At 39.7% G+C, this 12,670-nt stretch overlaps 1 protein-coding gene across 1 annotated transcript in view; it reads left to right on the top strand.

The window, feature by feature from the left end:
- Positions 1–12,670, top strand: part of CLSTN2 (calsyntenin 2) — a 529,216-nt gene that overhangs the window by 500,193 nt on the left and 16,353 nt on the right. Inside the window, exons 10-11 of the mRNA XM_066601026.1 lie at positions 4,024–4,172; positions 10,454–10,674. Of these exons, the coding sequence (XP_066457123.1) occupies positions 4,024–4,172; positions 10,454–10,674 (370 nt within the window). The remainder of the gene's footprint in view (positions 1–4,023; positions 4,173–10,453; positions 10,675–12,670) is intronic.

Genomic DNA, 12,670 nt, shown 5'->3' with positions numbered 1-12,670 from the left:
GATGGCCGCAAGTGAGAGCACTATTACTAAGAAGGAGCCACAGAGGAGATTACTATTACTAAGCAGGGGCCACAGGGGAAAGCCCTATTAGTAAGCAGAGGCCACACGTAGCAGTGCTGCCATTACAAAACAGATGCTTTAGCAGGAAAAAAATGTAGTTGGAGGTGGTGAAAGAGATCTTAAGTGTGCTCTCTTAGCTCCCCTTTGGAGCCTCTCCAGTCTTCAGACTGCTGCTGAAGTAATCCACTTCCTTGCAGGAAAGACATGTGCATTTATTGTCATTTGACCATGATGCCACTAAAGGTCCTTCACCTCATACTGTAGTAGGTTGTGCTGGCTGCAGAGGAAGAAGAGGAGGGCAGATGAGCTGTCCACTGTAGACACAGACATTTTTAAGAAATGCCAGATGGGCAGTCTGGCCCTGGTTTTAGCTGTACTGTTTGATCTGTTCACATGCCTGCAGAACTGTCATGGAGACTGGAGGACATATTTTCTTATATGGAAAAATAATGGCTTTCCATCATCATCAGGTCACAGTTGTCTTAGGGAATGAAATCCTCCTGTTATGCCCTTATTACCTCTATATCCATTGGTAGTTACAGAACTGGCTTGTCTGGATGCAATGATCCAAGCTTGTTAAAAAAATAAAAGCAGGGGGGCTCAAGATCCAGTGTTGCAGCTCCGTAGCCTTCTCAGTCCGTGTTTTGGAATGGGTACCACCTGGCGACTGCAGCCAAGCAGGAGGCCTCAGCAGTCTAGTACTTTTCTTCTGGCATCATAGCTTCCAGCATATGAGCGGTGATACAAGGAGAATAGCATCTGACTGCTGTGGCCTCTGATTGGTTGCAGTGGTCAGATGTAGCCATTCCAAAATAAAGATTGGGAGGCCCATGGTACTGCAGATTACCAGGGCAGAGAATGGGTAAGAACTCCTGCTTTTACTGCCTTAATGCCTTGGCTCACTTTTTTAAAAAATTACCAGGAAAACTTCCTCCATAAGCATTGAATATGGAAAATTGGGTAATTGTGGTAAAATCTTTTTTTTTTTTTGTCATTTTAGAAGGAGCTAGACTTTAATCAAATAAACATTATTTCAATGGGTTATTCACCGAGGCAGTAATTCTTCAAATCAATCTCAAAACAATCACTGAAGAAGAATATAGAATTAAAACTAACTAACTTTATTAGAAAAAATTAAAATGGACAGAACAAAACATATATAACATAAATGGGAACCCTTGGAGACTTAGTTTGAATGTTCCTTAGTTCCATATAGAAAACCCGTATCCCAGAACCATATAGTGTAACATATACCGAACACTAAATCACCTATGAGGTCTTTGGACAATATGTGAGATAATGACCTCCAACTCGTGATCAAATATTGTTCTGTGGTCGGGAAGGTAAATCTTTTTAATTTCAAGTCTATGTGCGGTACGTTCTATAGTGGGGACCCTCAGATTGTATTAGGCTTCAGAGAGTCAGAAAGATGGTGTGTTTCATGTGCTTAACCACCCAGAAATGCACCCCTTGATTGTAATCCAAATCCCCAGTCTGAGATGTTAGATATGGGGAGATTAAAAGGTGAGTGTCTAATGTTTAGCCTCTCTTCTTTCTGAGGCAGACCCCAATAGTTGAGATGTAATACAGGGGATAGGACCAAACCGGGATCAATATCCCTAATGCAGGTATAGAGATTAGCACTTTGTACCATTGTTTAGAACCAATCACGCTGTGTACTCAGAGGTGATGTGCTTATAACTTGTGATGTTCAGACCGCGAATGGTTAATATTTCCCATGTATTGCGGACAGGGTTGATGATAGTAAAGTTATTAGGAACACTGGTTTGCAAAAGATTCCCAATTCCCTTCTTTTTACAAAGGTGACATAACGACCCAGCGCAGAAGGGGTTAATTATGTAAAAGCGGACCAGTGTCTGGAACACACATACAATCCCACTGAGGCTCTGTGTATTATATCACCTTAGCCCTAGAGATCATCCCTGTATTAACCATACTTCAGAGATACAGCACACTAAGGGTTAATACTCCCCGTGTGTTTTAAAAGAACAGCGCGCTAATGGAGGTTGTTCCTAATACCACTAGTGCCTTGTAAATCTCCCCTAGGGGAAATATAGTGACCTAGTAGGTATGAAGGTCCTAACTGCCTATAACAGCGCTGACCGCTGTGATATGTAGAAGGCTATACCGGCATAGATGTAGCCGCCCGGCAGATGGTACCGGGCGGCCGGCTAACACTATTTCTGACTGTCTGAGAATAATGAAACTAGCTCACTAAGTACTGCATCCCTATCGATGCATTTCAGCAGTTTAACAAAGGGTAAACTGGTTCATCAGGATGGAATGAAAAGCGGGAGCGGCCGTGATAGCTGACGGCATCCCTGTAGTGAGTGCCACGCGTCTGTGAAAGACAGCGCTTATATATCGAAAGCTCCTCCTTCTCTCTCACCCCCTGACCAATTCCAAATCCTGATTGGGATTTAAGCTATGAGCCCTCCCTTCTCGCGATCTGCACCACATGACAGCGCCTGCTGAGTTATCTCAGCACTGGACAGCTCCGTGCTGTCGTGAGACTGAGCAATAGTATATTAGTACAGGGATCAGCACTGGACAGCTCCCTCTACATGTGTATTTCTCTGCAGACTGTTTTGAGGGGCATTTGCTTCAAAAATTGAGGGCTTAATATTAGAAAGTTTATTTAATTTATCTCAACAGGTTTGGTATATGGTTACATTTCAGGGGGGGGGGGTTAATTATCAAAGAGAGATAATTAAAGTTAGTGAATATTAGAAGCAAAAAATATGTGTATGTATTATTATTTCATAGTCTTTTCTCATATAGCATCATTGTCAGAACCATAATTTTTGGTAGTAAAGGAGATGGACAGGGAGAGCCTGACATAAGTATCTGTTTTTGGTCGCTTATTCCTGCCAGTACATATGTGTTGAGATTCCCACTTTTAAGGCGGATGGAGACGGGTAAAATCTTGAGCAGTCAGTATCATTGGGTTCAAATAAATGAGGTGTATGAGATTTGTTCATTTAACCCAGAGGGTGAACATGTCCATAGTCTATGAATCCACATACACTCCATTTTTTGTATCAATGTTACCCCTTCTCCCGTTCTGTCTGATCACTTCAATGCCCTGGGACCTAAGAACACTTAGGTCATTATTATGGAAGTCCCTCATATGATTAGCCAAACTGGTGTGTTCACCTCTTCGTACATTCCCTACGTGGGCCAAAATCCTCCTCCTAAATTGTTGTTTAGTTTTGCCCACATACTCCAGGGGGCAAGGGCAAGTTGCCAGGTAAACCACTCCTGATGTTTTGCAATTAATAAAGTCCTGAATTTCGAAGACCTCATAGGTGATTTAGTGTTTGGTATCCGTGACACTATATGGTTCTGGGATACGGGTTTTCTATGTGGAACTAAGGAACATTCAAACTAAGTCTCCAAGGGTTTCCATTTATGTTATATATGTTTTGTTCTGTCCATTTTAATTTTTTTTAATAACGTTAGTTAGTTTTAATTCTATATTCTTCTTCGTTGATTGTTATTTCAATGGGTAGTTCAGCTTTGCTTCATTCATTGTCACATGAGACTCCAATCTTATGAGACAAAATTAAAGAAGCTGAATTTGAAGAACTACATTGTCACTTTCATTTTATTTGCACTGCCTGTTCTTTTTGATGTCTTAAATGATGTAGAATGATACCGGCAGGATGGGTGGTACAACTGTCAAAGAAACCATAAATTGATCCAAGTTTCTCCAGTATAGTTCATATTAGAAGAAAGAGGCCTTGGGTGGGATATGATTGTATGGGCAGAAGTAATGCACAAAGAACCTGATGCTGACCCTTTAGACTTGATGGACTAGAGTTTTCTTTTTGTTTTAATAATGTAAAGTTAAACACTGAGGTAAATAAGTTTTAGTTATGGTTACATATATCTGCAGTTGAATTTAGTCAACAAGCCCATTGTATGTTTTCTTTCCTGCAGTACCACTTCAACCCTTCACAATCCATGCTTATAATGGAAGGTGAGGATATTGACAGTATAAATCAAGCACTCCGAAAAGTTTCTTATATTAATTCCCGGCAATTTCCAAACACTGGCAAAAGAAGGATCAGGGTCTCATCCAAAGTCCAGTAAGTATTACAGTATCAACAAATGCCTCTACTGTAAATGAGTACTGCAGTTTGTTCACACCCCATTAAGGACTATGCCCTGAGGTTCCATCTAAACCCATGAAAACAGGATTGAGACGGAATCCTAGCATGGTACCATAGGCCATGCTCCTTAGATATGGTAATCAGCCTGTGGTCTATCAAAGCACGTTGAGAGTTATATTGCTGTGACAGTTTGAAAGCCACGGGTTGCACTCCATTGTTCAGCACTTGAATGAGAATGAGATGCAATACCAAACACAGCCCATGGACAGTATGCCACTGTTTTGGGACAGCAGACCCCTTTTCCAGTCTTGGACAACCCCTTTAAAAAAGACACTCCAAGCAAAATGTATATACTGTATTATACCTAATGCTGGTTCCAAGAGGTTGGTGTGTGATTCAGGAATACAGTTACAGCCCCCAAACTAGATATATTGCAAAACAATGTATCAATTTTGCCTGGAGTGTTGCTTTAATTATCTAAGACATTTGCATTTTTGTGTTAGAGGCTGTCCTCCATTAATCTTTGTGAGTATATTTTCTTTACGGCGACCTTAGATGAAGGCTGAAGTGTTGTTTTCTTACACAAGACACATTATCCAGCAGTACCGACAGAGATCTGACTTTGTACATGTGCTTGATTGACTTTTAACAAGATATCTCTATTACAGTAAGCTGGTTATTGTAGATATATATTACTGTGGAGAACCATATGTTAGTGGTGATAACAATTAAATGTAGAGCCATCTAATTAACTTGCAGTAGGCTTGCTGCTGAAATATTAATTAAATGCCCGTTAGCTATTTACATATTGATTGTACTAAAGATTAACCCTGGCAGCGATCAGCTTTGAAGTAACTATGTTTAACAATTATGAATACCGAGTGGTCAAATATCAATGTGAGATTAGAGAAATCACTTTAATGGAGTTTTACACGGCACTCAAGAACAATTTCCTATGATTGGACATTGACCTTTTGTGACATTGACAACAAATCTCTAAATTTAGAAAAAATCTGTTATGTAGAAGAAACAAATGCATTAAGAGTACAAACTAGAAAGAGATAAGTCCAGGTTCATCAAGAATCTGCCATACGTGATTTGTGCTCTCATTACATATCCTAAGGGTTCTCTGGGACCTTAATGTTGATGGCCTGTCCTTAGAATAGGTCATCGATATTTGATCAGTTGTCCTCCTATTTCCTACTGCTATTCACATTGAACGTTGCACATGGTGCTCCATTCAAGTAAATGTGATGAACTATAATACCAGGAACAGACTCCACAGTGCCTATCTATGGAAAATAGGAAGAAAAACTTTACTAAACTGATCGTGTGGGTCCTGGAGATTAGCCTAGAATGGAAGAAGCATAGATGGCCTATACTGTGGTTGGCCCAGACATAGAAAATATATTTTTCCAACTCTTCAATTGACAGAGACCCCTTGAGATACCTTTTCCCACTTTACTAGTAAATATACTTTTACCTTTTCTAGTTAGCCTTTAATAGATGGACTACCTTCATGATTATAACGCAAAACCTAGTTCAGATCTCCCTTCTTCCTCAACTTATCCATAATCTGAATATAGTACAAAAACTGACCTTTGTCAATACCTTCTTCAGTCCTCTTTTGCGTAGTTTTAATTCTAGCCCTTTCGTTATCTACCACATCAGATATTTTGGCCACACCGACCCGTTCTCATCACTTGATTTAATTTATATTCCTTTTGTCTCTATTAAGTTTGTAGCACTTCTCTCTTTCTGAAGTTCTTTTTTTAATAGAATCACTGCCCCTTTTGAGCGTAAGCCATCAAGACAAAGCCCCAAAGAATCCCTTTCTTGTCTTTGAATATATTATCAGAAAATGTCCTATTCTTTTTTGGTTACAGTTTTTAAGATGTTTTCTCCATAATTTTCCATGTCACTCTATATTAAAAACATTCTAAAATCTTGTAGTTTTCACACTGGCCACTGAGACTCACAATCTACTAATATTTACTGTCCTGTATATTTGACTTTTGTTGTCATCTAATTCTCATCACAGACAATAATACATTGAAAATTAACACTTATATATAAATAACATAACTTACAGAAAAAGGAGCCAAAAATGCACCATCTGATAAACTGCAGGGTTCAATCACCATAGACCCTGGTAGTATGCAGAGAGCCAGATTGCAATATGAGTGAGCCAAATGTTCCAGTGTAGACTAATATGCAGCCACCCAGCTCAACCCAGCCCAGATTGGGTGAGGGGTGACTGCTAGCAAACATAGTCTGCACATGTGAACTGATACCAAGGATGTCAGCCAAAGAAAAGTGTGCCACGCCATACAGGAATGCAACCCCTATTGGCAAAGCAGTGGATTGCCCTGTATCACCATTTTTTATATATATATAAATAACAGAGAATCCACCATTTACAATAGGTGAGGGTCACGGTTCACCTCCTTCACTTCCCTGTGCAAAGACTTCTGCATAGGCCATAAAACATTTCTAGAACATTGTCCCATAGAAGTCAATGAACATCTTCAGAATACAGGCCTCTATGGTCTATGTGGCTGCTTAGGCAATATGACTGTCTCAATAATAATGTACAGAAAATAGAGTAAAAAATCTCAAATCAGGAAATGAAGAATAAACTCCAAAAAGGAGTATCCTTCACATTTCTTTTCAAACTTCCTAAAAAAATGAAAATACTAAAAGGCAAATGTGTAATTAAAAAAGAGTCACTTACAACACGGCATAAAGTCACTTATTTTTTGGATTCCCTCGGCATTTTCACTACATTCTGATCTGCTTTGTTCATACATCCTTTTAATAAATGGAAGACTTTCAATCCCTGACTGGAGCCCTAAATACAAATCCGAGTTAGTATAAAATGAATGATCACCATTTAACTTCATGTCATTTTTAGCTCTGACTTTCTGCGCCAATAAATTTATTAATATATCTTTAGTACAGAGAGAAACAAAGGGAAAAAACAGCCAGTGCTCTCCGAGGTAGCACAGTGGGGCAGATAGACAAATGCTTAAACACACAATAATGGCCAAGAGCTCACCTGGTCAAGTTGTCTATACTGTACATGTACTGTATTAGGCACAACAATGATCAAATCATGTTGCAGTAAATGGAATCCAGGATCTGTGGCATCAGCTGACCGATAGTTTGCCCAAACAATACTCCAAACTGGATGGTCATTAAATGCAACAAAAAAAACAAAACATTCAACTTTTAGAAACCATGGAAATAAAGCAGAGACTGTAGATTTATCTTCTGAGTGTATTTATTAACCATTTGCTCCCCCTCAAGCCAGTTTTGGCCTATTTGAGCAAGGCCAATTTTTCAAACCTAACGTTTCACTTTATGAGGAAATAACTTTAGAATGCTATTACCTATTCAGGTGATTCTGAGATTGTTTTCTGTGGCACATTTTATTTTATATCCATGCAACTTTTGGTTGGTATGTTTTGTTTATTTAGAAAAAAACAAGAACAAAATTTAGAGAAAATTTTGAAAAATTTGCATTTTTCTAAATGGGACAGTTTCTGCTTGTTTTACAGATAACCCTACCACATTGTTAATAAATAACATTTACCCTATGTCCACATTATTTTAGCATTTTTTAAATTTATTTTTTATTTTTTACAGACGTTACAAGGCTTATAAATATACCAGACATTTTTCAAATGTAGAAAAATGTTACCAAACTCAATTTTTGCAAAGCCATCAAATGCCTGGAGATCATGCTGGTTGTTCTCAAGCCTACAGGTGCTTTTACACAGAATGGGGCGCAGACGCTCGACAGGTTGTCCTAGTGATAATTGTTCCCGTGCTTTTACTCAGGAACGATGATCACTAGTGAATGGAACCGGAGCGGTCCAGAGATCATTCTGGCATGCCTTCCTCCATTTACAGTAAACAGGTAGTCATTGAATGAGCCTCCTGTGGTGCAGAGTGTAAGCTGTCACCTACGACCTGAAGGTTGCAAGTTCGATCCCCGCGTGATTCAGGTATTCGGCTCAAGGTTGACTCAGCCTTCCATCCTTCTGAGCTCGGTAAAATGAGAACCCAGCTTGGTGGGGGGTAATAAGTAATAATCACCTGAAAGCGCTGCAGAATAAGTTGGCGCTATACAAATTCCAAGATTTATTAATAGGTAAACGTCTGCCTGTTTAGATGGGACAATCTGTGGATTCAGTTTTCTGTATAAAAAAAACAAACTACGAACAAGAAACAAACAATTTCTCATTAATTTTTTAGTCGGGGCATGCATTTACACTGACTGATAATCATTCAGATTCTTACTGGATCATAGGAATCTCGACAATTTGGCCCTTGTAAAAGGGTCTTAAGCCCTGCAATCCTTAGCTGTCATCAGCCACTAGGCTAACATGGTTCCTGCACAGTAGGGGGAACTCTGTGGGGATTCTCTGCAAGGACTTTTAAAAGATCCTTGCAGAGATGGATAAGGACTGCCTAGATGTTTATAGTCTATGGGCAGTCCTGAAATGGTTAATAAACATACAATGCTTTTTGACACCAAACATAAAAGTCTAATACTCTTCACATTGAATAGTCTGAGCTCTTTTTTTCTTATACATTTCTCCAAGGTCCCTGAAAATTATAATATTCTAGCTGCCTGCAGCCACTAATATGGGGAGGTTAATGCATACTGTTTATACATTTAATTCAGTCTTTCTGTAATGATGGCTGAAGGCGACTAGAAAGTTGTGTCGTTGCAGGTGATTTGTAGTTTTGCATCAGAAAAACAGTTTCTTTGTTTCGTATAGCTATCTTAGGTCTTTATATTTAAAATGCCATTTCCTTTATGATGTTTAATGCTGCTGGATGCTGGTCTCCAGATACTCAAATGTTTCTAAGCATAGCCATAATTTAAAATCTACTATCTATTAAGTATGTGTTTCTACATAATGCCATTCTATTGTAATTAATATTAGTTAAGTTCTGCTATAACTATGCGCTGGGAAAGTCTTATAGACTCAATGGATGCCAAGAAAGTGTTCTTTTTCCATCAGGCAAGCAGGGAATTATTCAACATTTATTTTTTAAAGGGGTTGTATGAAGAGTCCAAGTTATCTTTTATCCAAAGGATAGGGAATAACGTTCTGATTGGTGGGGTCTCACTGCATGTCCCCCTGTTTTCCTCACTGCAAGGTTACTTTTCTCTGCACAGTGAGGAGGAGACTGAATGGAGCGCTGTCGCATGAGCACATTAGCACTCCACTCTCTTTCAATGGGACCGTCAAGATACTCAAGTGGCTGGCACTTGGGTATTTCTGTCAGTCCCATTGAAATAAATGGAGCTCCAACCGTGAATAATTGGCCAGCGCTCCATTCATTATGACATCACTGCGGGGGGGTAAGAGGCGATCCCTACAGTGGTCAGTAGAGGGGACATGGGAGTCCATTCTTGAAATCAGCAGGGGTCTCACTGGTGAGGAAGTAATTATACCCACTGTATAATAAAAAGCAGCAGACTATATACAATTAAAATGATTGTACAAAGATTTCTAAAATAACCCCCTATCCATAGGATAAAGGATTACTTCTAGATATGAGCGAGCACGCTCGGATAAGGCAGTTACTTGAGCAAGCATCGCTCTTCTCGAGTAACTGCATACTGGTCCAAGCAGATTTGGGGTGGTGGTGGGGGGCGGCAGGGGGGAGCATGAGAGAGCTCTCTCTCTCCCGCTACCCCCCGCTGCCCTCTGCTCACCCCCGCCGCCCCCTCGAATCTGCTCAGACCAGTATGCAGTTACTCGAGAAGAGCAATGCTCGCTCGATTAACTGCCTTAACCAAGCGTGCTCGCTCATATCTAGAAGTAGTCTTTTATCCTATGGATAGGAGATAATTTGAAATCTTGGTACAATCCTTTTAATTGTATATAGTCTGCTGCTTTTTATTATACAGTGGGCCACCAAAAAAGTGTATGGTGTGGATACAATTCTTTTGCATGTGGGACTACACATGACTGAACATTTCACGTGTAAGAATTTCCTGACAAGTGCGCTGAATTTAGAGCCCGGATGTGATGTAAAATGTAAAAACCTTATTTTTACATTTAACACATTAGATACCATGATGCAGCAAACTTGACATTGCCATTTCAGAAATAGCGTCATTGAAAATGTCAAGTTAAACTTTGCTTGCACTGTACATTAATAATTCACAAATTATTTATTATTAGCTAATATCTGCCACCACTTCAGATTCAACTTATTTTTCTGCATTCCAGATGCTTTGGAGAAGATGTCTGCATTACTATCCCAGACATAGAGGCATATGTTGTCATTCTTCAAGCTAATGAACCCAAGATCACAGTCACTGGAATGGATCACTTTGCTCGACCAGCTTCAGAGTTTGAAAATACAAATGGTGTGATACTATTTCCAGATATTAGAATCAGCAGTACAGTCACCAAAATAGAAAAACGACTGGAAAAGAGCTTGGGTAAAAGTAAGAGCTTTATTTGTTAAACATGCCTACATTCTGCTATATTGCTGCACAAGATACAGCTGGCTAGAAAAAATCAATACATTGTGAAGTCAAGTATTGTATTGTCATAGCATCTGCTTTATGGAATACAAAAAAAAATGAAGCCACAGAGAAACTAATACTCATAAAGTAGCTTACTTTACAAATCAATTGAAATTGACAACATTAAAAAGAAAAAACCTTTTAAAATGTACCCGCACTTTCAGATAACTTTTCAGAGTAAGCTGCCATCTATGAATATGTGAGGAATAACACTATTTTGGGCCAATACATGACTGCATCTCTAAATTTCAGTTCTTTCTGAGCTGGTGGGTGAAAACTGATGCTATGATGTCATCTATGCACTGCACATAGAGAAAACTGCAGAGTTCCCCCTAGTGGCCAGCACTTCACAGTCATTTATCAGCACAAAAACTTTTTTTTTTTAGGTAAACAAAGTGATTAGTATTTTTGCTAGTTAGATAAGCTATCGTTTTAACACAAGTCGTATCAATCTGTAGTGACCAATCGTAGAAAACGCAATCCTAGGCAGACGGCCGCGGTTTGTCTGCGCAAAATCACGCGCAGAAAACAAATCGTGGCATGCTCTATTTCTGTGTGGGGCTCGAAGAGCCCCGCACAGAAATGTCACTCCCCGGCTGCCGTCTCCGGTCTGCGCATGGGCCGTCTGCCAGGCAGCCGGCACATCAAAGAGCTGGAGCAGCGGGAGCAGGTGAGTGCCGCGCTGGTCTCTGCGAGAATTCCCGCAGCCGGATCCGACCCAGCTGTCTGCAGGCAGCCTTACTTTAATGTTAGACTTAAAGGGCTTCTTTTGTGCAGAGCTTTAATTGGGCTTCAACGAAGGTGCATGAGCACTCTATTGTTCTCCCTTATGCTGCTGTACAAATCCAATAGGAAAAAAATCATCCATCATCACACTCCTTATGTATGTAGGTTTTCTCTTCTAGAAGCATTGCTTTTAACTCTTTCCAGTCCTCGTCCAACATTAAGATTTCCCTGCATAGCTCTGATGTCGGGTGAGGTTCAAACACATATTTGTAGCACTATGAAACACAGCGCACCAATGTTGGAGGCTGTTCTGCATATGTCTTCTACAGTATAGCACTCCATCAGATGTAGTATGCAGAACAGCCTCTGACTTCGGAGCGCTGTCCTTGATACTGTAGCTTACATATGCAGAACAGCCTCTGACATTGGAATGTTGTCCTGTATACGGTTAGAGACATGTGCTATACACATTGTATGCATCTATCAATCAATCAATCAATCTATCAATCTATCTGTCTATCTATCTATCATTAGAGAAATTAGAAACAAATAGAACCTTGTTATATAACTGCATGTTATAATAATACACATATTTTTAAAGGATTATTACAAATGATCTTCCCGATGTGAAACACTCATAACTCACATTTAATTTTCAAAAAAGTGCTAATTAAGCTATAATGACAGTTCATTTTTATGTGTTTCTGTTGAGTAATTCCAAGTAATGCACAATGCACTCTCCCACGCAAAATAAATAAGAGCTGGGGAGTACGGTTGGTAGGGAAATCGGATTGGAAAGGGTTAAGCCCTAAATTAGGGAATTGTTCAACCTCTGTGTCCTGCTGTATATTTTAAGTGACAGATTTCAGGACAAAAAAAATCACTCAAATGAGTGATTTTAACCAACAGTCTTCTCGGCAGGGTACTGAGCGAGAAATCGCTCATTTGTTGCTTTTCGCTTCATTTCACTCACTGAAGCAAAGCGGCTAGTGAGCATCTTCTCGCTCAGTGCAGACAGGCAGTGGTTCAGATTTGAATAACTGCTTGTTCACAGTGAATGAAGATGGGCAGTTGGAAAAGATCTCCTGTGCATACCGCCTCCATTCTGTGAATGATGTTGTTGGGATGGCTGGTGTTGGACATAAGTGCCTGACAGTCATCCTGTCTAAAGGTACCCTAAGTAGAACCA

Source organism: Eleutherodactylus coqui, chromosome 1 (genome assembly GCF_035609145.1).
Source record: "Eleutherodactylus coqui strain aEleCoq1 chromosome 1, aEleCoq1.hap1, whole genome shotgun sequence".
Taxonomy (NCBI): domain Eukaryota; kingdom Metazoa; phylum Chordata; class Amphibia; order Anura; family Eleutherodactylidae; genus Eleutherodactylus; species Eleutherodactylus coqui.
The sequence above is the reverse complement of the archived record's forward strand: the minus strand, read 5'-3'. Positions and strand labels throughout refer to the sequence as shown.